This window comes from Colletotrichum lupini, chromosome 3, assembly GCF_023278565.1.
Source record: "Colletotrichum lupini chromosome 3, complete sequence".
In the NCBI taxonomy this organism is placed as follows: domain Eukaryota; kingdom Fungi; phylum Ascomycota; class Sordariomycetes; order Glomerellales; family Glomerellaceae; genus Colletotrichum; species Colletotrichum lupini.
Window position 1 is genome coordinate 143,221 of NC_064676.1, and position 27,480 is coordinate 170,700.

The window sequence follows — 27,480 nt, forward strand, 5'->3', positions numbered from 1 at the left end:
ACGCCCAGAGCTCGTTTTCTGCTAGGCAACCAAAGTTTAGCAAAGTCTAAAGACGTGATTTGTTTGGGGTATGTTAGCTATACTTGGTCGTCCTATGAACCTTGCTGTCAATAAAAGGGGTGATGGCAATGCCCGGTCCCGTGCCAAGCATGATGTTCGAATCGTCTGAAGGAGGAGATATCTAGGCAGAAGAATGAGGTCGTTCGATTTTTCTGCCTTTCTTAGAATCATGATCTACAGATACCCCGGCTTTCTAGTCTATCTGGAGTTTGTTACCAAGCTGGCGTTGAAGTTTGAGCTATTTGACATGCTATTACGTTGGCAACATACCTAGAAGCAATATCAACACTTAGACTTCCGCTCGTTCCGGATTTCAGGCGAGCCCTGGAGTGCTCTATTACGGCTGATGAGATGATGACTTGTAGCTTGGCATACTTGGATAACAGAGACGGTGTTTGTTGTTTTAGACTCAGAGAACGCATCTTCCAGGCCGGCTATGGAGGCATGAACCCGCTCGCTGCAAGGTTACATTTTGTGGAGATAGCCATGAACACTCGGCGAACATACAGTTCCATGATTGGCAATGTCAAAGTCTCATAAAAATGGACCTGGTGCTGACCGGCGGAGTCATCACACACGCTCGTTCGGCACGTCTAGCCGATGTATTATGGCGAAGGATTAGGGTAACTCACTTTTCAGTCATTCAGGATCTGTCACGAATGACCTTGTTGTATTTCACTCACATATTGATGCTTTGAAGGTGTAAGTCGGCTCGTCAGGGAATATGTAGGCCCGAATTGAGATGGCTGAATGCTACTTTGGGATCCTTCACTCCTTCGATGTTGCAAAAGAACTTCGGCCCCACTGCATGCCGGCATCTAGCCATCAAAGATTGAGATGCACGCAAGTATCAACTTGTCTTCAATGCCAGCATATATTTGAGCAATTTCCTAACACCGTATGGAGAGTTTATGACTTATCATGTATGTCTGGTAACAAGAGATGCGAAGAGTCGTGTTCATGTCTAGTTGTGAAAGTAATTTGGCATAGTCTGTTGAAGAGTTGAGTATATTAAGCCTAGGCAATAACGTGATAGAGTTCATGGTCTACATGATACATCGAAGCTCATCTTATTCTGTCCCGACTGTAGCCAAAGTTGGGTAAGAATATAATTAGGTCTCTGAGACATACCTAAGCAGATCATATTGGCGGCCGTACATTGATGCGTCACTGACTCGCAACGAAGTGTATGTTCACTCGGCTAGACCGGGAACATGGCCGACAAGTTCCCTCGAGACATCTTGGAGGCCTAGAAGAGAAGAAACAACAAGTGCTCAACTTCATGGGATAAATAGCGTCGTCTTGCACCGTCAAAATGATGAAATCTCAAGCTCGCTCCTCATCCAACGGTACTTCAAAGCCTCTTACACTCTTTTACAACTTGAAAACATTCAACCGTTTCTCACACTCACTTCGCAAATCACTTTCAGTAACATCAATCCGTCAAGATGGTTTCCTACACTTACATCCTCACTCTTCTTGCTGCCACCGCCAGCATCGCCAGCCCGACCCCCCTCTTGGGCGAAGACGGCACCATCGAGACTCGTCAGTCCGGCCAGGAAATTACTCCATAGTCTTCCTGCCAACCATCTCTAAATCGCATCAAAACTAATCATCTCTCAATAGTCCTACACCTGCAAGGCAGGAGCCAAGAACGACGGCGCCCTGTACGGAACAGTCAAATACGACACATCCATCGGATACCTCCGCGAAGCCAAGACCACCGCAGGCTCCAGCGGATACCCCAAGCCGTTTGACAACAGGGGCAATGTGATGACATTTGCCTCGGGATGCTCCGGCACCGTCTACGAGCTCCCTGTCCTGGCAGACGGCAAGCGCTACGACTTCAACGCCAAGAAGGGGACTACCAACCGCCCTGGTCCCATGCGTGTGTACTACACCAAGGATCTCAAGTTCTGCGGTATTGGAGCCAAGGAGAAGGCTGACGGTACTGGCAACCCTCACAACTGCGCCGCCAACTAAGGAGCTCTTTTTTTTTTTGGCTTGGGGTATTGGTTTGATAGATGTTTCTTCTATGGTGGAAGAAAGCGACTCATGTTGTTTATGTATAAAGATTGAAACAGATGGCACATAGACAAATATCCAAGTACAATCTTTGAACTTGTCGCACAGGCATCGATATGACAGCTGGTCCCCTCTGAACTGTTCGATTTCAGCCAATGCAGCGCGCTGTAACGAGAATGGCTTCGCCCACGTTTTGGTCGATCAGAGGACTAGGGATGGCATAGAAAGCTCATGGATTCCGAATTGCGGAATCACCTCTAGGTGCTTAGTATTAGGCCGTACATCCAACGAGCTCTGAGTCGCTGGATTCCTAACTTGCTATCCCCCGAGAACGATCGCTGGATGCATGATACAGCTCTATATCACTGACAACCGGGAACGATGCATACCGTACGATGTGGAAAAAAACATGAAGTGATTGAGGTGCTCGGGGCTCCAGGCCGTACAAACGCCTCCTCCCTTTCTTAGCATGCCCTGGATGAGGAGACAGGGGCACGTGGGTAAAAGGTGGCTTGAATGCGTGATGACGGCAGCCACAAGCGAGAGACAATATCGGTTCCCTTCCCCTTTCCTTCCCGCCCGGACGAACCCCTCCGCTCTAGGTATCCTCCTTCCTGTGGCAGGTATGGTGCGCGGAGTACGTATCTGCTCCTGCTGCCCAATTGTTACTGGTGAGAATGGCACGAATGGGAAGGTGCGTGGCTGGAACAACGTTGTGTGATTGCCTGTGTGGCTGGTGACGTCACGATGCCGACGTCACGGGCGACAATTCTCACCACACATGGCAGTCACTGGCGTCGGCTCCTGCCTGCGCCAACCCGCCGCTTTGGTTCGCTTGGGGTTAGCCAAGTCTCAGGCGGCAGCGCCCATCGCGTCACAAGGACGTTGTTTGTCGTCCGCGTGGGCTCCTTTCTTAAAGCTAACGGTGCGGCCAGTTTTCAATCGACCTCTTGAGCTGTTGGAGCTAAATCTGAAGCTCCCATTTATTCACCTTTGCCCATCGCATCCAGACTTCCAACCTCGTTCCCAAATCAGACACTCCAACAATACCAAAACCACAACACTATCACAACCGTCATCATGGCCGTCTCCAACGCAATCCAGGATCTGTTTAGTAGCATCTACGAGCTCCTCTCCTCCATCTTCAACGCCTTTTATCACGTTCTGCAGACCATCTTCAACACCATCATCGGCTTCTTCACCGGTCTCGTCAACCTCATTACCGACGTATTCCAAGGCGCAATCGATGTCGTTGGCGGACTCGGAAAGTTTGTCTTGAGTAAGTCCCACGTCACCAATACAGCTGTTCGTCGTCTTGTTGCTGATCTCCTTTGCCAACAGGCAACTTCGTCATCATTGGCGTCATCGCGGCCGGCGGCTATGCCTACGTCCGGTACACCTCGCAAGGTCGACAGGTCGCTACCGGCAAGAAGACTGCCTAAGCGGGTCGGTTGTACGCAACTCCTCGACATAGGTCCTACACACAAGTCCAATAAGGATAATACGGGAAGTTAAGCTTGGTGGGAGACACACGGGATGAACGTACAGGGATGGGCGTTGACGCAATATCGGAGGATCCGATGATACCACCATTCTAGCCGGTTTTGATTTCAACCAAGATACCTTTTAGCAACGCAATTCATTCGCTCTGTTTTCTCGAGTACTCGTCGTTTGCTCCCTTGTGCACTGCTAGTCACTGCTTACGGAGTCAGCTCCGCCGCGTCGTCTTGAGACCCTCTGGTCGGGCCCCACTCCGCAGCGGGTCCCAACCCGCTCCCGCAATTTGCTTCATGGCAAGATGGCCGAGCGGTCTAAGGCGCCAGCTTCAGGTTAAATCTGATCCTGCTGGTGTGGAAACACGCGCGAGTTCGAATCTCGTTCTTGTCATAATCCTTTTGTTTCGGGACGGACTTGTTGGTTTTTGTCCAATGAAAGTTTGGTCGAGTCGAACTACGGTCCATGGCGATGAGATGGGCGGCTTCGTGATGCGGATGGCGCCCACTTTGAACAGAGATGAGAACGCGATGCATGCTCAGCGAGGCAAAGCAGCCATACATGATGCATTTCTTGGCTACATCGAATGCTGCCTTGGCGTCCTCACATATGATCGAGGACGAAATGAACGGCACCTGGCGCGCACCGGTTGTCCGTTCAACACAATTTGCCCGGAGCCGATTGCGTGCGTTATTACGCCGCTTCTGTTGTACGTGAAGAAGATCTGGAGAGCTCCGTCTAGTAAGCTGTGCATCCACCTTGGGGCTCTGGCACGGAGGACAGCTAATTCTCGACCTTCTCTTTTCCTCGTCCTCGACTTGGTTTTCGTGTCCGGTCTCCATTTCCAACCTGAAAGAGAACATGACAGAGAAGACGATGCGGCTAGCCGCTTTCCTGACACGCCGTCACTGGCACTATCCTTGGGGGAAGGAGACCTAGGGTAAGCCCAGCACCAGCTCCACCCTCAGCACACAGAATACTCAAGCCTCAATCTTTGATCATCTAACATCAATATCCGATATGGTGTAGTGGCCAACATGATGCCCTCTCATTCTCTTGAGAGGTTAGGCATAGCCCCGAGGTCGATTCTCGGTTTCGGAACTTTTGCCTTTTGTTTAGACTAGTTGATGTCTTTTGATGGCTTACGAGTCTAAAGTTTTCGATTTCACATGGAACGTTGAGATTACGTAAGCAAGTACCTTATGTAATTGGGGTTTCACGGTAAATAGCTGACGTTTTGCCGTCAGTTACTAATGCATGAAGCAAGGTACCTACTTATCTACCAGGCTACCAACACAGTATTCACATGCGCCAGCCTGTTCCATCAGTGGAAATGCTCAACTTTGTTGGTGCTGTCAAGATCGTAGCCGCCCTGCCGCTGCCCTAGAAAGCTTAGCATCTGCTGAAGAAGCAGGGGTTCGTCTGAAGTGGTATTTTTTTCTCTTCTTCTTCTTCCCCATCTCAGCCCCTCCTCGCGCACCGAGTACGCATTCGCTTTTACTCCTCTGTGGGTCGCCCAAAGTTCATGCTGCAAGCAGCCAGAATCGCAAAAGATCGCTTTACAGTCGCGGGAAGATGCCGATGTTGGCCTACTTACTCTGTACGAAAATCTCGAATTGCTATGCATAGTAAGCGGTACAACTACTGAACTACAGCATGCATTCATTGGCTTTGAAGCTCGTGTTGACCCCCCGCTGACTCCCCGTCGCGATGGAGAAGACGCAATTCAGCAGCCCAGCCAAGGCCCTGTGGACCTATCCCACCGGCGGGATGTGGATTATGTGGTGGTGGATTGTCTCTGAGAGTGAGGTTCACAGAATTCTCCGTCATTGAGTCTGGCATCTAGCTTCATTGCCAGGCATTGAAGCTTCGGCACTCTTGAGTCTCAGTTGCGGTCGGATTTGAAAAGCTCCCTCCGTGAGGCCAGGAAGAAACCTGACCACGATACTTCAAGGAGGTTGATGAAAGCTAGGCGCACCATCTCACGGTCGAACCTTTTTCGAATCCTTGAAGGTTCCTCGGTCATCGGCCACGCATCGGCGGACTCCCACCCACATTCCGCCTAGCTCTCTGCACGCAAAAACATAATGGATACAACGTACCATTCAGCCAGCGTCAACATTAGTAACTGGCCGCGGAAGTGCAAAATCCAGCAACCGTAAAAGTCGATGAAGAAATCTTTTGCAGTGCTCTCGACATGGGCATATCATCACACGCATCTAGCAGCTTCAGGTGGCTGTATGAAGAGACGAAGCAACGCCGCATCGTCACTGAATCTCAGTGCCGATGAGCGGACCGGACCGTTGACAAAACAAAACTGAATCCTCCGCACGTTGACTGGTCGAGTCCGCCGCGAAAAGCTTGCAAACCCGCGCTAAACAACTTGAAGCCATTGAAACTGGGGCACACGGCGTTTCTGACCACCATCCACGCCCCCTCATTCATCACGACATGGAACCAATTCCGGGAACTTCCTGTAGTTCCTGAGTGGCCTTTTTACTCATCTCACGCCCTCCCCTTCCCACCCATGTCGGCCGTTCTGAATTCATCCAATCCGGGATCACTGATCTCTTTCAATCATCTTATCAGATCATCTAATCTGATCCTCTCGACCCCACCGTTCAACGTAGGATGCAACCATCTTCACGCATCGCACACCCCCTCCCCCCAGCAAGACGCGCTGGCGGGAGGACGATCACATCAAAAAGGACCAAACTTACAGACCCCCCCTTGCTGAAGAAAAAAAAAAGTCAGAGTGAGAGAGAGAGAGAGAGAGAGGCATTTTTCCTCTGGTTATTCTGCCCCGAATGTGACATTACGTAGAGCCTAGGATTGGTAGGTCGTAGATGAGAATTGACCCTAATACCCCGCCATCTCCTTCACTACGTAGGTTTTTTCTCTTCTTTTGTACTGCGCGTGTGGGCAGCAAGAGTTCTTTCGTCCCTTTTTTGTTTCGTTTTCTTCCCCTCCCTTTTGTCATCTTCTCGGGAAATAGCTTGGCGATACCCCCCAAGCTTTGAGGCTCACGATGTTTGGCGTTTCCAACTGGCTCATCGCGGCCAGCGTGGCTCTCGCCACGGCCGTGTACTGGGCTTTCAAGGCCGTGTACATGAGAACCAGATTCAGAGGATTGGTAAGAGCTTCATTCTCAACTCACTCCGTCACGTCCTGCGCCAGCGACCATGCAGACAGGCGCAAAGCATGCAGCTCACGAAAGCCACAATGCTGACTCTGTTGGTGTCTTCTCACGATAGCCTCAACCGCCAAAGCACTCATGGATCTGGGCGCACACAATCATCTGGGAAGAGCTGGCAGCCACCCTCCCGCTCTTCACCCACCCCCAGCACATCTATACCATCATGGCGCAAAAGTACAACCTCGGCGGAATCTTCTACGTCGACATGTGGCCCTTTGTCGAGTCCCAGGTCATCATCACCGACCCGGACGCCGCCCAGCTCGTCCTCACCACGAATCCCTACCCCAAGCACCCCACCATCGAGCAGTTCCTCCGCCCCTTCACCGGCAAGGACAGCATCGCCGCCTCCAACGGCGACCGCTGGAAGTACAACCACCGCATGGTCGGCTCCGGCTTCACGCCCACCTACGTCAAGCCCATGGCCGGCATGATTGCCGAGCAGGTCCTCATCTTCCACGAGCGCCTCCGCGCGTTTGCTGCCAAGGGCGAGTCGTTCAACATGGAGGAGGAGTCGGCTAAGACTATCTTTGACGTTGTCGGTAAGATTGTGTTTGGTGTCTCTCTCGAGGCCCAGAGGTCTGGTTCGCCACTGCTTGAGGATTTGCGAAACTCGATTAACCCCGCCACCACCTTCATCGGCACCCGCAACCCATGGAAGAAGCGTAAGGCGCAGCAGAAGTTGCAGGCGCTCAAGGATCGCGTTAGGGATACCTTGGCTAAGGAGATGAAGGGGAGGTTGCGCATCCTGCAGGACGAGAAGGAGTTGCCTTCGCGACGACAGGTCAAGAGTGTCTTGGACCGTATCGTCCTGGACAGAATCCAGAGCGGACCGGGCATGGGCCTCGACGACGAATTCATCGACACCGCTGTTACCAAGTTAGTCGATTCTTTTCTCACGCATCAGACGTTCATTCTTGCTAATAAACCAAACCAGCCTCAAGGCCCTCCTCCTCGGAGGCCACGGCACCACCACCGATACCTTCACCTGGGTCACAATGTTCCTCTCCCTCTACCCAGACGTCGTCGCCCGCCTCCGCGCCGAGCACGACGAGCACTTCTCCCCGGACCTCGACACCACCGTCGAGATGCTCACCGCGAACCCGCAAAAGACAAACGACATGGACTTCACCAACGCCGTCATCAAGGAGACGCTCCGCTTCTTCCCCATCGGCTTCACCATCCGCCAAGCCCCGCCCGGAACCACGCACCTCGAGTGGAACGGCCGCCGCTGGCCCGTCAAGAACCTCATGGTCATCCCCTGCGCCCACTCGACGCACATGGACCCGAAAGTCTGGGGCGAGGACAGCAAGAGCTTCCGGCCCGATCGGTTCCTAGGCGAGGACGCCAAGGATATGCACCGCTTTGCGTGGCGGCCGTTTGAGCGCGGGCCCAGGGCGTGTATTGCGCAGGATTTGGCCATGGATGAGCTGCGCATCATGTTGTTGCTCACGGTGCGGTGGTTCGATTTCGAGACGATTGTGAATGGGACTACGCAGAGGGTCGATTATATGGATATCGATCACAAGGTGGGCGATTTGGCTTTCCAGATGGTTGGTATGGAGGCTAGGCCGAGGCACGATATGAAGATGAAGGTGCACGTCAGGGAGAGGAAATGAGCGGCCGTCTCGGGCATGCCAGCCCCGACTAAGACGTGGTCTCTTGGAGCGAAATCTCTGTAGGCTCTGCGCTTGGGACCGCCGGCTGAGCGATCTGGGTGTTGAGGTGGTTTCGAGGTCAGCAATGATGCCTTCACCAGGAGAATAGTGTAGTGAGTCGAGGGCACCCAGTGGAGATCATGGTGTTGTACATAATTTGGACCATTGTCACACATTAATGTCATTGTCTCAGAGCTTAGCGGAAGCACCTTGAGGAAGCTTCAAGGTGATGGGCGATGACTGGATTTCTCTGCATACTGGGTTTGAGGGTTGACTAAAGCTAGGACAGCCTTTCAGCTGTGCCTCAGCTAAGTAATCTTACTTGAATCGGTGACAACATGAAGTCACTACCAGTATTGTTGGTATCGCGTGCCAAATGACTACTAATGGTAGGATGGGCGCTGTCCAGGCTGCGTTCGCCCTTGTCGTCTGTAAGCTCGCTTGTTGAGAGGAACACTCAATCTTACCCAAGTTCCCGCGAAGATTGTTATTAGGTAAAGACTTAATGCTAAGGTAGATGGTTTGAGGCAATTGATCATCCAAATACTTTTGCCAATGTGAGAACAGGAAATTTTCTTAAAGTTTGTCCTCTGTCGGAGTCCATTCCGAGCCAGCCGGTCCGTCACCATCGTATGAGAAGGCTACTAGATAAATCTCGTATCAGACATCCTCCCTTGACTCCTGACCACGACCTGTGACATTCAAGCGGGGGCGCATGCCATATGAAAAGTGTCAAGAGACACGGACGGTGACTCGCTAGCATGGATAAAACATTCCGGCCCGAGATGAACTCTGGGGTGAGACCAAAGTCCGATTGACGCACGATTGACGTTGTTGATTTGATAGCCATAGCCGAGATGGCGTACATTCCACTACCGTGGCGCCGACACTCACCCCCTTTCCCTCGCCTCTTCCCCAGGAAAATGGCTAAGACTTTGGCGTTTTAAGATTAAAATAGGCGCGGCAGGATGAAAGAACGCAGAAGAGCGTTAGTCGGTCGGCAGGCATGACGGGAAGAACGCTAGCAGAGATACGAGGGACTAGGAGCGAAGTTCCTGGGAAGAGAATACGAGACGCGACTAAGTGAATTCTTGCTGGAGAGCGAGGCACGACAAACACAACAGCACCGGAATGTAAAATGTCGTCCAGACCGGATCTGATCCGAGTTTTGCCAACAAACTACCCCTTGGCCATCGACGCTAGCTGAAATGTTTACGTTTAATTCGCCGTCTTGGCTTCAACTCGATGTCCTATAAATCATGATCAGAGTTCTCCTACAGACTCAACTTTCTTTCCATCTCAACCCACACACTCATTCACCACTTTGACATCAAGTCATACCACACTCTTTTACACCACACGGTCTTCACCACCCAAACCCCAACAACATGTCTTCTCACGTGGCTCCCCTCCTGGCCGGCCTGATCATCAGCGCCGCCCAGCTCACATCCGGCTCCCCCGTGGCCGACGCCCCCGTCGTCGCCGCCCCGGTCGCCGCCCTCCTCACCAACGGCACCTACACCCAGGTCGTCACCGCCATCACCACCTACTGCCCCGAGCCCACTGTCATCTACCACGGCAAGTTCACCTACACCATCAAGGAGCCCACCACCTTCACCATCACCGACTGCCCCTGCACCATCACCCACACCGGCCCCGTCTCCACCGGCGTCGCCCCTGGCCCCGAGTGCGCCGCAACCTGCGCCGCTGCCTACGACAAGTGCCGCGGCGCCCCCGACGCCAACCGCGCCACCTGCGCCGCAAACTACGCAGGCTGCCTCGGTTACAGCCCCTTCGGCCCCGACGGCTCCCTCGTGACTCCCACCGCCTGCTCCGGCACCGCCGTGGTCCCCACCGCCACTGCCGTCCCCCCCATCACTACCGGCATTGTCCCCCCCACCGGCCCCGAGTGCGCCGCCACCTGCGCCGCCGCCTACGACAAGTGCCGTTCTGCCCCCGACGCCAACCGCGCCACCTGCGCCGCAAACTACGCAGGCTGCCTCGGCTACAGCCCCTTCGGCCCCGACGGCTCCCTCGTCACCCCGACCGCCTGCTCCGGCACCGCTACCGCCGTCCCTCCCATCACCACCGTCGCCCCTCCCACCGGCACCGCCGTCCCTCCCATCGCCACCGGCGTCCTCCCCCCCGCGACCACCGGCGCCGGCTGCGTCGCCGGCTGCAACGACGCCTACAACAAGTGCCGCAGCGCGCCCGGCGCCAACATGTCTACCTGCGCTGCTCAGTACGCCGGATGCCTCGGCTACAGCCCCTTCGGACCTGACGGTTCGCTTGTTACGCCCACCGCTTGCTCTGGTTCTGCTACCGGTGCGGCGCCTACTGCTACTGCGAAGCCTTTGCCTTCTGTTGTGCAGGTTGCGTCTGCTGGGCGTGCGTCTTTCGGTGTCGCTGTCGCGGCTGTGTGTGGTCTTGCTGCCCTTGCGATGTTCTAAGATATGAAGGGGGTGGGAGTGTGTTGAGATTGCATCTCGGGGTTTGTGTATTGGATTCTGTGTATATAGTTGGCTTTAATATATTGTATTCATGAGACCGACCTTTAGACCACCTGACACCTACATGTCGTGAGGTAGAAGTTGCTCCATGATGAACAATATCTCGACGCTCAAGCATGGGCTTGAAAGTTATGGCTTCATTTCTGGTGCCTGGCCTGTTTGCAGTATGTCTCCAAGATAAGAGGTCGATTAAGAATGATGTTTGGGAGCGATTTCTGCTGCACTCCATGTTGCATGATTTACCTTAGTCTAGGTCCTGGTAAAGTACGCATCTATGTCTTATCAGCCACGAGCATCAGGTTCCGTGGCGATATTGCATAATCAAATATCGGCACAACATCGACATGTTGCCCCCCGTTCTCCGTCAGGAACAAATACCGATCTAGAGCAATTACGCTCTCGACAACCTTGCAGCACAGAACACTGAGCGTCCAAAGGATCGCCACTCTGCCTTCATATCCTCGATACCTTTCCTCGTAAGCTAAGAGATCAGCATCGCTGATTTTGCTCTCGTCAACGTTCAGGCATCCCATTGCTCTGCGTGCGAACGCATTAAAGCTGTCCATGTCTCCCTTTCGCACGCCCCACACTGGTCTATCCTCCTTATCGAGTTCTACCCCTTTATCGTGGAAAATCTTCTCCAATAAGGCTCGGTAGAAGCGACGTTTGGAGTACGTCGACTCTGCTTTGCTCGGATCCGCCCGTTCCCAGTTGTTCGGCGCCTGGCAGCCCGTCATGAGCGCCGTGGCACTCAGCGTGACGTTTCTGTCTCGCATCTTTGCACTGATGGGGAATCCATCAGGACAACTGGCGGAACGCGGGACGATGTGGTTGTAGCAGCATCCGACGGCGCCCAGACACACGATGAACGGGACCGTGGTGAAGTACCTCAGCATGTGCTCAGAGAGATTCCCGCACGCGTGGAGGCCGACCAGCATGCACTTCTCGTCTTCAGCCCAGGCCGCCATCTCGTCCGCCAAAGGTGGCGTGCCGTCGATGTAGCGCCGCATATGCTGGATTCTGCTTTCGGGAATACCGAGACTGGCTGCGCAGGCCTCTGAGGCCGCGATTTGGGACTCGCTGCCGTCGATAGCTAGTACGCGGAGCTCTGGGAAGAGGTAGGCTAGTGCGATGGAGAGGTACCCTTGGCCTGAGCCCATGTCGATGATGTGGGTTATGTTGTTTGTTTGGCAGACGTTGTGGATGTATGCGGCGGCGGTGGAGACCTCTGCAATCTTTTTGGTCTTCATGCGGCTTGTTAGGATCTCTGGGAGGGCGATAGTCTTGCCGGGGCGTTGGTCTCGTGGAAGAGCGAGCGACCGGATGCTCTCGAGCCACTTAGACAGCGAATCTGGCCTGTCTGGCAATTGTTGGTGTCGTTGGCTTTCATTTGCTTCCTCATTTGCCAGCGAGGAGGGTCCCAACTCTTCGATGCTGTCGATCAAGTCTTGTTGGGCTATGCGATGATCTGGGAATGATTTCCACCAGGATGTCCATTCCACGGGTAGAGCGTCCCAGGCATTGTAGATGAGTGAGTCGTTGACGTGGATGTCCCCAGTAATCTGGCGGACTAGGGGCGCTCCCATGAATTCGCTGAGATCTTTCGCGTATTCATCGATGCTATTATATGAATTCGGCAACGCAATCATACTTTGGTAAGTATGCGTTGCTTTGTTGATATTGTGTTGCGGAAGGGTGGACTGTCGTGTGAGAAGTAAACCGCGCGTGCTCTCCTTTCTTACGTGAAAGCGGTATGGGACGGCAGAATCCGAGGGTAGTTGGTTTTGAACAGGTCGGTTATAGTTTATGTATGATGAAATCATATACCAATTTCAAATTCTTCCAGGTAATCAACGTGAAAGATTAGAAATGGCAGGATTGGATCTTTGTTGTCATACCAGAAAACCACATGGATGTTTTAGTTGGCCCAGTTGTCCAAAGTCGTGATGGTACACTTCAAACCAGCAGCTTGCAAATGAGTCCAATGAATGATTTCTTTCGCTTTAGCGATATTGCAGTAGACTGTAGTAGCTAACATGATCATTTCAGTACCTTTTATGTGGCAGTACATGATCCTCATCAGAACGGAAATGGCTAGTCATTCTCCCCTTTTACCGCCTTGCCTTGACTCAATTTCAGCGTCTCTATCTCCCAAAACTTCCTGTAACGATCCACAGCGCCCTTCCCATCTTCACTGCCAATACTTTCCAGCCATTCCTCGTCGGGTTCGGAAAGATGATAAAAGTCTGGCTTGGCTCCAGCATCCAGCAGTATCTCGACCAGATCCCAATACCCTTTGAAGATGGCCGCATTGAGTGCGCTTCTGTACTTTCCGCCACGAATGTTGGTGTCGGCGCCCTTCTGAAGTAGCAGCTCAACGCCTTTTGTCTTGCCTTGGGACGTTGCTGCCTGTAAAGCCGTGCCAAATAATCCTCCTGTCATGTTGACGTTGATTTCGGGGCAGTTTTCGAGGAGGTAGATGAGGCCGTAGATGCTCACCTCATATCCATAAATACTAGGCGCTACGCACGCCGACTGCAACGGAAATCCATATTGACCGCTTCCTAAGTTGACATCAGCGCCGCGTTCGAGAAGAAGCCGGAGCCTGGGAACGAGGCTGTCGTGATGCCCCAAGATCTCAAGGGCAGCTTGCAGAGCAGTGCCATGTGGTCGGCCTATGCTGTCAATATCGATACCATGGTCGAGAAGGAGCCTCATCGTTTTGGTGTTATCACTCCAACCAGGATCTGTAGCAGCAGCATGCCAGGCGCTCCCGAAAAGGCCGCCTTGAACATGTACGTTGGCCCCATGTTCTATCAGTAGGCGCGCCATGCCGTAATAGTCCTTTCCCCAGAGCTGACCCGCGCAAGCCGCCTGAAGCGCAGTTCCGTATTTTCCGCCCTCAACATTTACATCTGCACCATGGGAAAGCAACAAGCGAATCGCTCCCATCTTGCCTCGGTCGCAAGCGCCTTGAAGTGCTGTGCCATAGATCCCTCCCTGCATGTTGACTTCTGCGCCTTTGCTGAGCAAAAAGGTTTCGACATCCTCACGCCCGCCCTTGAAAGAGTTTGAGCCGTCGTCTGAAGCTGCCGCTTGCAGCACGCTTCCGAATTTGCCACCGACAGCATTGATATCGACGCCCTGTTCGACCAGTTTCTTCACAATACCTAGCCGGTAGTCTAGGTTGTAGTTGGAACATGCCGCCTGCAAGACGCTTCCAAACTCCCCACCCTCTACCGCAGGGTCAGCACCTTTATCAAGCAAGAAGTTAACCAGCTCTGGGCCCGCTTTCGAGCAGGCGGCGTGTAATGCTGTCCCATAGCGTCCTCCCAGCTGGTTGATTTCCGCGCCTCTGTCGAGAAGCAGACTAATCACACTAGTGTGGCGATATCGTCCACAACATGCCACTTGTAATGCGTTACCGCACTCCCCACCCTGGCCATTCACGTCGGCCCCCATGTCTAGCAGGGCCTCAATCACTGCAATGCTTCGAGACGCGTTACCAGCACGTCTGCCCGTCAGTTTCGTGGGTGGGAGGCATGCCGCTTGGAGCGGGGTGCCATCTCGCCCATCATCCAATGTAATGTCGGCGCCGTGCCCTACAACAAAGTCAAAAAAGCTACGCGTTTTCTGACTTAACCACCTCTTGATTGCCTGATTCAGTGGGCTTCCGTGTCTTGCACACTTGCTGTTGATATCAGCACCGCCGTCGAGAAGAAGCTGCAAAACTTCAGTATTTTCCGGGACATTAATATAGTTCTCGTCATAAGCCGATATCCAGCACGACAAAAGACAACCTGCCGTGCGGACGTCAGCCCCGCGGCTCAGGAGTAACTGTAGTGCTGTCGACTGATTGCCCATGGCCGCGGCCTTCAAAGCCGACCCGAATTCGTCATCGTACGCATTGATATCTGCGCCACTGTCCAGCAAGAGGCTTATGATGGCCAAATGTCCTTGGTATGCCGCAGCCTGGAGCGGCCCGACAGTGATCGCGTCTCGTGCTTTGTCACCTGCACATAGGGCAAGAATAAATTGTACAATATCATGATAACCTGCCTTGGCAGCGACTCGGAGGGTCAAGTTGAGATCCTCCTGAACCGAGTACATGCTGGCTCTCGAAGCTCCACGAAGCAGGAGTTTGGTGAGATTCAGAGAGCCGAGCCCGGCGGTGTAGCAGTACGGCCGCTGCTGCATGTTGATCTGTTCCTTCCAGGTGCACCAATATGCCAGCTTCGTATCATAGGATAGTGGCATTTTCCATATAAGCAGGTTTAAGCTGTTACTGCAGGTGGACAGGGCACGCTCAGCGAGCCGGACAACCTCAGATGACCATTCATGGCGCGGAACTAGGTCTAAGTGCCGTACCCAATTATCGATTGCGTACCTTTTCAGAAGTAGCCCATCGTGATGCTCCTCGGCCTCGGCACTTTGGCTGACGTGATAAGACAGGCAGCAATGAGCGATGTGCAGGTGAGCATTCCTCTCCGTAAACCAGAACTGCTTTGCAGGGCTTTGTTCGATGCGATTGGATATCAAATACTCCTTGACTGTGAAGTGAGCGAGGCGGACACCTGTGGTTGTTTTCCGTCTTCCATTGTGATACCGCTCCTCTGGCTCGGTAGTGACGAGGCTTGAAAAATATCTCAAAACCCCTTCTGGGGCAAAAAGTCGCTCTTCCTTCAGGTCGATGACAGCCCCAGGACGGAAAATGAATATTTCGGCAAGTTCGGCGAGACACAGTGGTCTGCTTGAAAAAGCTAGCCACTTCAGCGAGTCTAGGATCTGAGGTTGAAAATTGGGGTCTAGGTCGAGAAGGAGCCTATTATATGTTGCGTCAAGTCCTGATGGCAAATTCCGAAGTTCTGAACGTATTTTCTCTCTCGAATTCAACTTTTGGAGAACTTCGAACTGGCTGACAAGGTATTGAAACCTAAATCCGTGTTAGTTGCAGTCTTTCGCCATGAAGTCGAGTGGTTCACTCCACTATCTTAACCTACATTCCATCCGCTTTCGCGAGCAATGATTCCTTGGCTTCGGTCTTGATCTCGGGAGGCCAAAGTTTATACGTTCCAGTAGCTAAGGTGGCGTCGATGTACAGACTTAGATCTGTCAGATTAGAAGTCCAATTCGACCGTGGCGTACGGCCGACTGCGCAGGGGCTAATTAGGGGCCCTATTTACGATTATCGTAGCCAGCCTAACCTATAGTTAGAACCTCCTTTTTATACCTACGCAGATATTTATATAGTTTAATTAATCTCTTTATTAACTACGGTTCGAACTAACTACTCTATAATAGGGATACTAATACTAATTAGTAGTTAAATTCTATTATTATAAATTAGTAAAGTATTTTATTACGTAGAAAAAACGACCTTTTAATACCGCACGGGATAGGAGATTCGTACTAATTAACTTTACGAAAGTAAACGAAAAAGGAGGCGATTTTTAAATACCGCACAGAATTAAGTAATTATAGCCCTTTACTACCTACGAGAGGTCGACGTTTATTACGTTAAACTATATTAATTAACGGAACTACTTAAGTAACTAGCCTTTTACTATTACCCCGAGCAGCTTTTTTACTAAACGACTTTTCTATAGCCGGCCCGTAATTAAAAATTAACTAGTTAAATTAGTAAAAAGAAATACTTACGTAACGACTACCTACTTAATTAATTAGTACGATAAACGAGCTTAATAATATAATATAAAAGAGTACTGCGCGATTAAAAAAAGGGATCTTTAAACGTAGACATTCTTACTTAGTAGCGAAGGTAACCTTATAGGAGTTATTAAGCTAAGAAATCTACGGTATATAGAAAAGTCTATTACTACGAGGATCTCACGGGTATAATATTAAGCCCGCGATCTAAACGACCTCCTCGTAGCTCCCTTAACTACCCCCCGGGTATTACTTAGGAATATAGTATAGGGGACGGTCTAACGAGGGAGGAGGGGATTTAGAGGTTATAAAGAGCACGAGGCTTAAGAGGCTAGAAGTATACGGGACAGCGGAAATTAGTAATTAGTAAAGATCCCGAGACTAATTACTATATCTTCTTACGGTAATATAAACGTCTGCCGCTACTATTATAAAAAGGAACTACTAAAACTTACTTTTTTATACTAAATAAAAAGGAGGATCTTAGTAAGTACGATAGCTAGCGATTTAGAAAGGTAGTAATAATCGTTAGAAATAGTAAAAACGAAAGTAGTAGCGAGACGGTAAGAAGAAACGGGAATCTCCTAAACTTTAATAAATTCGTTAAGTAGTAAAAGCACGGATTTATTATAACTAGCGCGCGAATTAAATATATCCCTATTAAGATTAAATACGCTAGTAACTACTAATATAGGCATAAGCTAGAGTACGACCCTTAGTAAGTTAGGGTAAGGAAGAAAAGGACGAAACCCGATCCTAAACGGAATCCTAATCCTTTATAAATAAGTAAATATTAACCCGGACTATTAGGGGACGTAGATATATAGAATCGCAGATTAGCTTAATAATAAATAAATTAACGCGGTATTAATCTATTTAACTAAGGTCTATAAAAAAAAGGGGCTATAGGGGCAACCCCTATTCTATAAGATCGTAAACGACCTTAGTTACTAACTAAATAAATAGTTCGCGAGCGCAAGCCTAAGAATTATAAAAGTAATTAATAAATTCCTCTACGGGCGAGGGGTATTACTAACGTAATTATAATCGTAAGAGCTATATAAAATACTAGTAGCGATAATTATAGAGGAGGAATTTATATTATAAAACTAGGTATAGGGCAATAGAGCGTATAATCGTTTTAATAAATTTAAAAAAAGGGTAAACGACCTAGATTTCCTCCTTATAATTACTAATAGAAATCTATCGTTATAAAAGGATATACTAGGGTAAAATATAGTACTAGAAGTACGATAATTAATAATTCTGCTTATTTCGATTTATAACTTATTATTATTATTAACGCAAAATTCGGCGCCGATCGGTTAATAAAAAAAGAGATAAACGACCCGAAGTTATTAATAATACGCAGCGACGTAGGGATCGTATATAGATACTAAAAATCTAGTAGCGAATACGAGGTAATTTATAAACCTTAAAAAGATCTTTTTAAAAGAGAAATTATACTCTAGGGGGAAGTATAAGGTCTTATAAAAAACCCTAACGATATTTTATAATTATTATAAAAAAGTCGGAATTAGGGAATACTAGTACTATTTAGTAATTAATATTGTACTTATAAGTAAAGCCTCTAATTATTATTACGAAGCGGTACGTAATTTTAATTAAAACGACTTTTTTAGTATAATTAATATAATCCGAAGCCGCTTCGAGACCTACGATAAGAACCTAGAGCTCCTATCTAAGCTACGAGCGATTTTTTTATATTTATAGCTAGGATAATAGAGGGTAAATTACGAGTAGAGATCCTTAAAGAGCTTATTAATTAAATTAATAAGCTAGTAAAAACCTAGCTAAATAAGGGGATAAATAAGCGGAAAGTCGGATATTTTTATACCGCAGTCTAGCGTATATTAGAAGTAAAAATAACCCTATACTAAGTACCCGAAGACTACGAGACGCTCTACTTAAGGCTAAGATCTAGCTTTAATATTAAAATAAAAATGCCGTACTAAACCTATTTTTAAGCGTACGACGGCCCTTATTAGTAATATTAGGTTAATTAAACGTATAATAAGAAAGGAAAAGAGGTTAAATACGGTAATTATTAACAAAGAGGCCTAGATTTGTTAAATAGGTAGAGATTTAACTTATAGGTAGGGTAATAAAAGAGGTAATACTATATTTATAAAAAAGATAGATATTAGTTAAGTAACTACTCTGAGGAAGAGCGTATTAAATCGTACGAATAATATAAAAAGTCGAGGGTAGTAAATAGTAAAACTAACCCTCGTTAATTTAACTAATTCCTCGTTATATATAAAGGCAGATCCGGGGGCACGGAACCTAGCGACGGTAGCTAAAGTAGCGGCCTAAAGTATATACCCCCTATAAGAGATTCAGAAAATAAAGAAGATCTTACTCCCTATACTAACGAATTAGATTATAATAAAATCGATAATATTAATTACTCCTTTTTTACCCCGTTAGCCTCTAGAAGATATACGAAGCTAAACGAATAGAGGGTAGCAAAAGCTCTTAATAAGTAGGCTTTTATTTATAAATAATAAGAGAAGGTCCCTTAGATAACGGATATAAAGGAGGCTAAAAAGGTAAATCTAATAGGGCTAAAGCCTATTTTCTTAATAATTAAAGAGAAGACGTTATCTCTCTTAATATCTAAAAAAAAGGAATATAATACTAAGCAAATCTAGGGGTAGCTAAAGGGGTCCTTTTTATATTACTTAGATCCTTTAAATACTAAGCTTATATAAATATTTTATACGAGTAAAAGGTACGGCCTAGATAATTTTTATAAGATTATCCTAAATATTAGGGTATCGTAATAGTTAACTAGAAAAAAAGGGTAGTTCTAAGCGCTATAAAAAATTGCGCTAGTAACGCTTAATATATTAATAATAAGTATTACGAGGATTAGTTTTAGCCTAGGTAAAGAAATCGTCGCCCTAGGTATAATAAAAATAGAGACGTACTTTAGAACAATAACTTTTTATATTTTACCTATTAATACCCCATTTCTCCTATATTTAAAAAATATAGATCGACTAGGTATTATATTCGATAATACGAGGAACAGAATCTCTAGTAATAAGTACTTCGAGATAGTTAAATAATAATAGGGGCATGCGTTTATAAAGCTTATTAATAATATAAAGTCGATTAATTACCTAACGAAAAGTAAGCTTAGAAAACTATACTAGAGATTCGGGTACCCGTTAATTACGAGGCTATATAACCTCCTAAAATAATTAGGTAATAATAATATTAAAATAGGGGCGCTAGAGTAGTTAACGAAAGTATATTACTAATACTAAATAAATACGCAGAGCCCACGTAGATTTAAATTTAAATTACGTAATAAGCTTAACTTTAACTAAGAAATCGTCGTTAATATTTTCTATTTAAATAGTCGGCTAGTACTATATATAATCGACGTAGCTATATCCTTCTAAGCAGGGCAATTTTTCTAGGATCTATAAGTAAAGATAGTATAGGTAGCCCTACGAAAAAGCTAGATTAATATATACTAAGGACCGCTAGACGGTATTAAAACCGACGCTAGTACTAGCTTTAAATCGGTAAAATTTAGGGATAATATAACGGCTTACGGTATATAGCTAAAAGTCGTACCCGTTAAAGCGTATTATAGTATTAAAAAAGTAAAGAGGGCATACTAGTAATTAAAAAGGGCGTTTAGAATTATTAAAGAGGAAAATCCGGATTCTACTAATAACGAATGCTTCTAAATAGTACTTAAATATTATAACGATATTATAGGGCCTAACGGACTTATACTAACGCTATTAGTATTTAGAGTATATTTAAGAACGACCTTAGCCTCGCTACCGTTACTAAGTATAAGCTAACGAGCCTAAGTAGTTAAAAAAGTAATATAAGTACTACGCGAGGTAAGTATAAAAAAGTAAGTTAATAAAGTAATTACTACGCGTAATAGGCCCGATATAGGGGATAATCTAAATATACTACTAAATTCGGATATATAAGTATAGTACGAAATTACTTAATAATAAGCTAGGCTATATAAGTTAATTTTTATTAACGAGCGCTCTTATATAATCGCAAGAGATCGCGACTAGCTACTTAAAGTATTAATTATAGTAGTTAGACCGTACTATATAGATCCTAACGAAGTAATTTCTAACTTATAAAAAAAAGAAGAGCCAGGGGAAACTATATAACCTGCGGCAGAGGTATAGGAAATTATTTTTAACAAAATCGTCGTAGTAGTATTAATAAACGATAAGGAAGAGGAAATTACTAAAAGGGTACTAATACTACTAGCGAGACGTTATAAAAGACTATAACGGCAAGCCCTAACGCGGTAATTTATTACTAATAACGAGGTAATTAATACTTTTTATATAGTAAAAGAGAAAGCCGATTTCGAACTAGTAGTTAAACTACGTAAGGAAGGCGTAATTATAACTATTAAAAAGCTATATAAGGGATTAGATCTTATCGAAGTAAATACTCTTTGCGATTAAGGGGTCTATCGATTTATCCTATATAACTTAGAAAAATATATAAACCTCTATATATTTAAATTACGAATAGTTCGTAAAATTAAAAAGAAAAGAATACCCTAGCCGTACGAGAAGTCTAAATACGTAATTTAGGGGTACGGCGACGTTAAAAAGGCGACGCTACTTATATAATTGCTTACTATATAGCGCTATAGCTAACGATTAATAATAGTATTAATAGTATCGTTATAGAAAAAGAGATACGAGATTTAGAGCTATAATATTACCTAGGCCTATACTTAATCGGCCACAGGGCTCATAAGGAAAATCCTAGCCTATTTACCGAAGGAAATAGTTAGTAAGTACTTAGAAAGCACGATTATTAAAGTGCTTAAGCTACTATATAAGCTCGCAGAATCGAGTACTTATTAATAAGCTATATACTACGATTTTTATATTAATTAATTATTAATAATTACCTCTACGTACGACCCGTGCTTATTAATTATAGAGTACGAAGGTAACTAATTTAGGATCGTTAGAATATAAACCGACGATATATTAGGCCTATCCGATATTAACTTTATAAAAAAAGAGGATAAGGAGCTTTAAAAAGCGGGCTTCGTAGCAAAGCTAAAAGAGGTCCTTATAATAAATACCCCCTTAGTATTTAATAGCGGGATTCTTATAATTAAAGGGGAAACCGTCGTTATTTAATAAAAGGGGTAGGGCGAGAAGATTAACCTCGTCAATCTAAACGTAACTAACGTTAAGAAGTAATATAAGGCTAAGCTCGTGCGAGGGGTATATATTACGAGTATTTATTAGCTTAAAATAACTTTTAATTATATTAGGGTAGCGTAGGCTATAGATCTAACTAAATAAGACGTCGAGGTACTTAATAAGCGGCTTAAGTAGTAATAGATAAATCTCGATCGAGGTCTTATTTACTACCCGATCGACCTTATAATTAGTAAGCTCTACGTCTTTATTAATAAGTTATTTATAAATAATAACGACCTTACTTCGTAATTAGGGTATATTATTATCCTAGCTAATAAGAGTATAGGCAAGAGCGAATTTACTATATATAGTAATATAATTTACTACTCGTTAACTAAAAATAAGTAAGTAACGAGAAGTATACTAGTATTAGAGGTCTATAGTATAGTTAATAATATTAACCTCTCTTATATAATTTTAATAACGCTAAGGAAGATTATTAATCGAATTAGCCTTTTACTTATTCTAATAGTTATTTATACTGATTCTTATTCGCTATATAAATACCTCGTTAAATTAGGAACGACGAAGGAAAAGAGGCTTATAATCGATATTATAACCCTTAGGTAATTATATAAAAAGCGTAAGATACTCGAGATTTATTAGATTAATAGTAAAGATAACCTCGTAAACGCTTTTATAAAAGTAGTACTAAATAAGGGATTAGAATAATTTATAAGTAATAAAAAAGTCATTATATAAATAGAGGGATAGGTTATATAAAAAGAGTAGAAAAAAAGGGGAAAAGGAGACGACTTAATAAACGGGCCCGAGGTCGAATTATACCTCTAACTATAATAGTTAAATCGATAAAAAAAAGAGAAAGTTAGTATTAAATTAGAAGTCTAATTCGACCGCGGCATACGGCTAACTACGTAGGGGCTAATTAGGGGCCCTATTTACGATTATCGTAGCTAGCCTAACCTATAGTTAGAACCTCCTTTTTATACCTACGCAGATATTTATATAGTTTAATTAATCTCTTTATTAACTACGGTTCGAACTAACTACCCTATAATAGGGATATTAACAAGATCACTATTTAAGCCCGCCTGACTTTTCATGAGACTGATGGTGTTTTTTGTTAGTAAAGACGGCATCTCTTCGAACTTAGTACGAATGTCCGGCTCGGCCCTGCTCGTACAAAAGATATGGAGATTATCCGGCATTTTGGAAATGATCTTACTGAGGCAGTCCATAAGCCTCGTTCGCTCCCCGTCAAGAATCGGGCACTCATCGAGAGCGTCTACAACAATGTATGCCGCTGAAAACCCACGAACGGCAGCTCTAAGTGCATTCTCAAGTGTCTCCGTATCTGGACGCTCTCTTTTGATGATGAAACTCTCTAATTCTTTGATCGGCTGTGGCGTATCGGGACGCCTCGCGCAAAACTGGCCAATAAGCGAAGATAACATAACGGTTACCTTTTGTTGCTCCAAGTTCCCAAAGCTGAAGAAATAGTACGCAAGAGCAACTTGAGGATTCTCTTCTGACTTTTCTTTCAAGTTTTTGATGACCGATGAGCTCAGAATCGATTTGCCGGAGCCAGCTAGATGTTGTCAGCGGTATGAAAAGAATATCACCTATCACACGACTATTGCGTGTCATACCTTTGCCGTTGAGCCACAAGAAAGACTTTGGAGCTGTTTCCCACGTCTTGAAATCTTCGTTATCTTGAATTAGCCATTCGCAAGTGCCACTGCGGTGTTTACTACGCGCGGCATTGTACTGCACAGAAGGGTCAACGGTACAAAGCCAGTTGAGCAATTCTTTGCGCTTCTCATCGTTCTGGATTTCCTCAATCCTTCTTCTCAGATCGGAAACATCTGTACCAATCCTTTCCCATTGGTTCATGGCTTTTTGATGCCGCGCCTCTGCGATTTCCCATTCGTCCGTATACGCCTGGTCCCGCACATGATTGCTTACTTTGTCGAATTCGGTCTCGTGATATTTGATCTGTTCAAGCAGCTCTTCCCAGTCATGATGCTTCACAGAATCAAGCGCCATGCGAGAGGCAGTTTTATGGTTGTGGTAGCGATAGCAAACAATCTGAAACTTGAGGATCTCTCTGTACAGTCTTTCCAAGACGAGTCTGTAAGCAGCATGCGGCTCCGGCGAAGCCTCGCTGGTCTTAGACTCGTAACGCCGGACATAGAGATCTTCCCACATAGAGCTTCGTACTATGAGGGACGATATGTGCTCAAGCCCCTTGGCCAGAGCGGCGGCTTGATCCAAGGGATTCAGAAGCAGCTGTGCAGATCATCCAAGATACGTCAGTCTCCCAGACCAGGTAGCGAATGTGAAAGGTAGTAGCTTACCGGCAGTAACAAGCTCACACCACTCCAGGCAATCGACGCGTATGGATTTGAGACCAGAGCTTTGGCAACGAAATCATTGGCCCAGTCGACCACGGCTAGGACGGGCTTTACAACATCCTGGACTTCCACCTCGGAGCTGCCAAATTTCAACTTCCAAGACTCCCGGTTGACTTGGTCCATCTTGTGCTTGAGGATAGTTGCCAACCAGTCTTTCGTTCCGGCATGTGAACGTACGCCGACACCAAGGCCAGCAGCCAAGTTGCCGCATATCTGGTCCTCGAACTCTTGGACGAGGCTCTCTTCTTGATTTCGCAGGTTTTGATATGCCACGTCCCACAACTGCCGAATAGACCCTTCACTGTTTTGGGAAGGCATTAACTTCGCGGTCGGCTCGTCTCGTGTATCTTCTTGGAGCGTATTTGATGGTTCGCTGGCTGAAATTGATTGCGCTGTCCCCGAAGAATCGGTCGTGCAGGAGCTGGGTGCCTTCTCCGCGAGCGCACCCGCCTGCTGCCGTGGACTCGGGTGGGCGTGAAGTGGTTCTTTGGGTGCGTCATCTTTCTTCGGACCACGGATGAAGTCCTTCAACTTCTTCTTCAGACTCAAACCCATTGTTTCGGATCCACTGATTCAGAAATGATGTGAGAATGGCAAGAAAATGCTGCCAACTGTGGCGGCAAGATTTCGATGAGGGGGAAATGCGGCTGGACTGCCCAATGCCCTTTTGAGTCTTCTTGTTGGCCAATAGAAACAATAAATTCGATTCGAGGTCGCTTGTATGCGGCCAACCGCCGCCCCTTACCAGTGCAGATGGCATGGTCCAACTGGGTCCAACACGCCGAGGAGAGATCAGCCAGCCAGCGTGATTGCTTCAGTAGGGTAGAATCAGTTAATGTCTCATTTCTCAAATGTACAGCGAGAAGAAGGCGTTTTGAACTTCTGGATGCGTATGAAGCGAGCGACTTGTCTCATGACACACTAAATAATGTGCAGTGAACTCAAGAAATATGCTCCTGATTGATTTCGTCCAAGTTGGGTGCTGTTTATCACCACGGTCCAAATAGCATGCCACGTGATCACGGGACACAGCCAAGCCCGGCTCTCCGCAGTTGATGCGATTGATTGCGGAGCCCACTGCCAAATAAAAGGCATATTTAGATCTGAAGGCTTCGTCTGCCTGCATGATATTGACCTAGTCCCTCTCTCGCTCCATCCAATATTGAGTTAATATCGGTCATGTCCTAAGTTTGACCAGCTTTGCGTTGTGTTCAGTCAATACTGAAACATTTATCCGAGACTTAATCAGGCGTATGGATTTTTTTTTCAATTTAAACAGCCGAAAATAGTCTCCCAATGGGGTCGGAAGATGTCTTCGCCGTGGACTATGTCCAGCCAGAGAACACTTCTTAGACAGGCAAGTACACTAACCCAGCTTTTCACTTGGGCCAGTGCCACAAAATCTCTTGCCAAGCCAGTCAACCAGGTGTAGTGCTGGGTTCCCTGCGAGGCAACCATGCCTACAGTCAGAAGCCAAACGAAGAGACTGTTGCTGGAGTGAGCGTATGGTACGAGCTCCGCCAGGCTTTCCATCAGCCGATTGACAATCGTGTTGAATATGACGGCGTGTGAGTAATACGTCGGACCCTGGATGATGAAGATGTAGAGTATAGTCGCCAGTCGGATAGTTTCACTAGATGCCGAATGTGGCTCTACCACTTCTGGGGTTGACAACAGAAGTCGGTGTATGACAAAACATGATAGGTCATGTAGTCTTGTTGGTTGTAGCGGTGCTTTCTGCGCGCGGCGAAAAATACTCCGAAGCCGTATTAAAACATTTTCGACCTCGTTTTCGATCTCAACATCGCCGAGATGAGATAGATCACTGTCCAAAATAGTTGGATCTATCTGCCATTCAGGAGGCGTAGGGACACCGTCGCCAATGCCTACGTCGTTCTGCGTTTCAAACTGAGGCAGTCCGGTAACAATCATCGACACCCTTCGAGGTCAGCCAACGTCAGTACGCAAATGTTGTGCTATAGAGCTTGTATTCAACGTACCAGCTGACCATCCTTGCAGTTAGTGGACTGGTTTGTCTCACCGAGTTAATGCCTCCTCGCATATTGACAAGTCTCTTCACTCCATCAACGTGCATTTTGCTAACTTGGATATTTCCTTTGCCAAACTGGTTTGCATGAAGAGAGTAAGTAAGCATGTGACAGCATCGAATCGTCATGAGGTTCTGGCTGAAATGGACAAGGCCAAGCTCACCTCGATAGCTGCTAGAGTGATGACTGAGTTCATGGTTCCATCTTGAATGGCCATTGAGTCGTCTTGAACCTTCCGGCGAAGTAGAGCAACTGAATCCGCCATCAGAATTTCTGATGACTGAAATCCTTTTTGAGCCAGCAACTCTTCGTCGAGACATGCTGTTTGTAAAGAAACGTGAAATAATGCTGGATCACCGAGAGCTAATGGCCACCATGAGACAAGGAATGGATTTGACGTCGCGTTTAGATCTAGAGGGTAGTATTCGAACGCGATCTTGTGGAGAACTACATGGGTTAATGAGCTAGACGTGGATCGACAGGTTTAGTCGTAATAGGCATACAGCTATGAATAAGACGTTGAACTTGCTGCCGCGGCAGTCTAGTTTGAGGATAAGAGTCAAAAGGATCAAGAGATCCAAATCGATAGTTGGTCAAAGCACCGGATCCGTCCAGCGGAGGTCCCGGCGACGATGTTGCGCTACCCCCCGGTGCGGACCCGGAAGCAGCCGGAGCAGCCGTCAGGGGTTCGTTGGCGTAGGCGCACAGGACCTTGCGCTTGATGCAGCGGGAGCACCGCGGCGTGCGGAGGTCGCAGCTGTGTTTAGACTTTGCACACGCAGCACAGGACCGGCGGAGGGTTTGGCGCATGTTTGTGCGAGATCGACTGGACTGGGGGCGATGAGGACATGGAAGAATTGGACTGGAGTGAGTCGATGGTCCCTCCGTGAGGTCGAAAGGAGAGAGAGAGAGAGATGAAAGTGATCCAATGGTGGAGACAATGGTCTGAGAGCTTCGCCCGCGTATCCGCGAAAGACTGAAGAGCTGCTCCCGCTTGACAGTTCGTTTCTTGCGGTGTCCTGACCGAAAGGGGTTTAGTCGCCGCAGTTTCAATCGTTAGGGATCTCGCTGCTCAGTTCCCTCCCTTGTCAAACTCCAGTTTTGTTTGCTGACAAACATCGAGTTGATTACCGAAAGAGGTTTAGTCTCCGCAGGTCGATGAGATGCCAAGACTTCACAGGGCTGGCTTGTTCCGCGGTTT

At 47.0% G+C, this 27,480-nt stretch overlaps 6 protein-coding genes and 2 non-coding genes across 8 annotated transcripts; 7 read left to right on the forward strand and 1 right to left on the reverse strand.

The window, feature by feature from the left end:
* Nucleotides 1-1,274: 1,274 nt before the first annotated feature.
* On the forward strand, nt 1,275-2,043 carry CLUP02_04770 (uncharacterized protein; the record flags this gene model as incomplete). Its single annotated transcript, XM_049283781.1, has 3 exons — nt 1,275-1,285; nt 1,491-1,605; nt 1,687-2,043. The coding sequence occupies 3 exons, from the start codon at nt 1,275-1,277 to the stop codon at nt 2,041-2,043; spliced, it is 483 nt and encodes a 160-aa protein (XP_049140924.1).
* A 565-nt stretch (nt 2,044-2,608) lies between these two features.
* Nucleotides 2,609-3,527, forward strand: CLUP02_04771 (uncharacterized protein; the record flags this gene model as incomplete). The annotated part of the gene is made up of 4 exons (XM_049283782.1): nt 2,609-2,756; nt 2,874-2,972; nt 3,041-3,364; nt 3,427-3,527. 4 exons carry the CDS (start codon nt 2,609-2,611, stop codon nt 3,525-3,527), a joined length of 672 nt encoding a protein of 223 aa, XP_049140925.1.
* Nucleotides 3,528-3,621: 94 nt separating this feature from the next.
* Nucleotides 3,622-6,338, forward strand: CLUP02_04772 (uncharacterized protein; the record flags this gene model as incomplete). Its single annotated transcript, XM_049283783.1, has 9 exons — nt 3,622-3,627; nt 3,684-4,519; nt 4,947-5,062; nt 5,122-5,366; nt 5,469-5,536; nt 5,593-5,703; nt 5,767-5,859; nt 5,926-6,198; nt 6,251-6,338. 9 exons carry the CDS (start codon nt 3,622-3,624, stop codon nt 6,336-6,338), a joined length of 1,836 nt encoding a protein of 611 aa, XP_049140926.1.
* CLUP02_tRNA071 lies at nt 3,878-3,972 on the forward strand. The gene has a single exon. It is a non-coding gene; the product is annotated as a tRNA-Leu (tRNA).
* Nucleotides 4,594-4,680, forward strand: CLUP02_tRNA072. Its single transcript has one exon. It is a non-coding gene; the product is annotated as a tRNA-Glu (tRNA).
* A 269-nt stretch (nt 6,339-6,607) lies between the features above and the next one.
* Nucleotides 6,608-8,391, forward strand: CLUP02_04773 (cytochrome P450; the record flags this gene model as incomplete). Its single annotated transcript, XM_049283784.1, has 3 exons — nt 6,608-6,712; nt 6,834-7,651; nt 7,710-8,391. 3 exons carry the CDS (start codon nt 6,608-6,610, stop codon nt 8,389-8,391), a joined length of 1,605 nt encoding a protein of 534 aa, XP_049140927.1.
* Nucleotides 8,392-9,818: 1,427 nt separating this feature from the next.
* On the forward strand, nt 9,819-10,880 carry CLUP02_04774 (uncharacterized protein; the record flags this gene model as incomplete). The annotated part of the gene is made up of 1 exon (XM_049283785.1): nt 9,819-10,880. The coding sequence occupies one exon, from the start codon at nt 9,819-9,821 to the stop codon at nt 10,878-10,880; it is 1,062 nt and encodes a 353-aa protein (XP_049140928.1).
* A 332-nt stretch (nt 10,881-11,212) lies between these two features.
* CLUP02_04775 (uncharacterized protein) lies at nt 11,213-27,089 on the reverse strand (the record flags this gene model as incomplete). The annotated part of the gene is made up of 14 exons (XM_049283786.1): nt 11,213-12,640; nt 12,903-12,971; nt 13,056-15,873; nt 15,941-16,049; nt 23,001-23,405; nt 23,467-24,106; nt 24,175-24,799; nt 24,844-25,113; nt 25,173-25,366; nt 25,427-25,452; nt 25,509-26,170; nt 26,232-26,356; nt 26,443-26,726; nt 26,783-27,089. 14 exons carry the CDS (start codon nt 27,087-27,089, stop codon nt 11,213-11,215), a joined length of 7,962 nt encoding a protein of 2,653 aa, XP_049140929.1.
* Between the last annotated feature and the right edge of the window lie 391 nt (nt 27,090-27,480).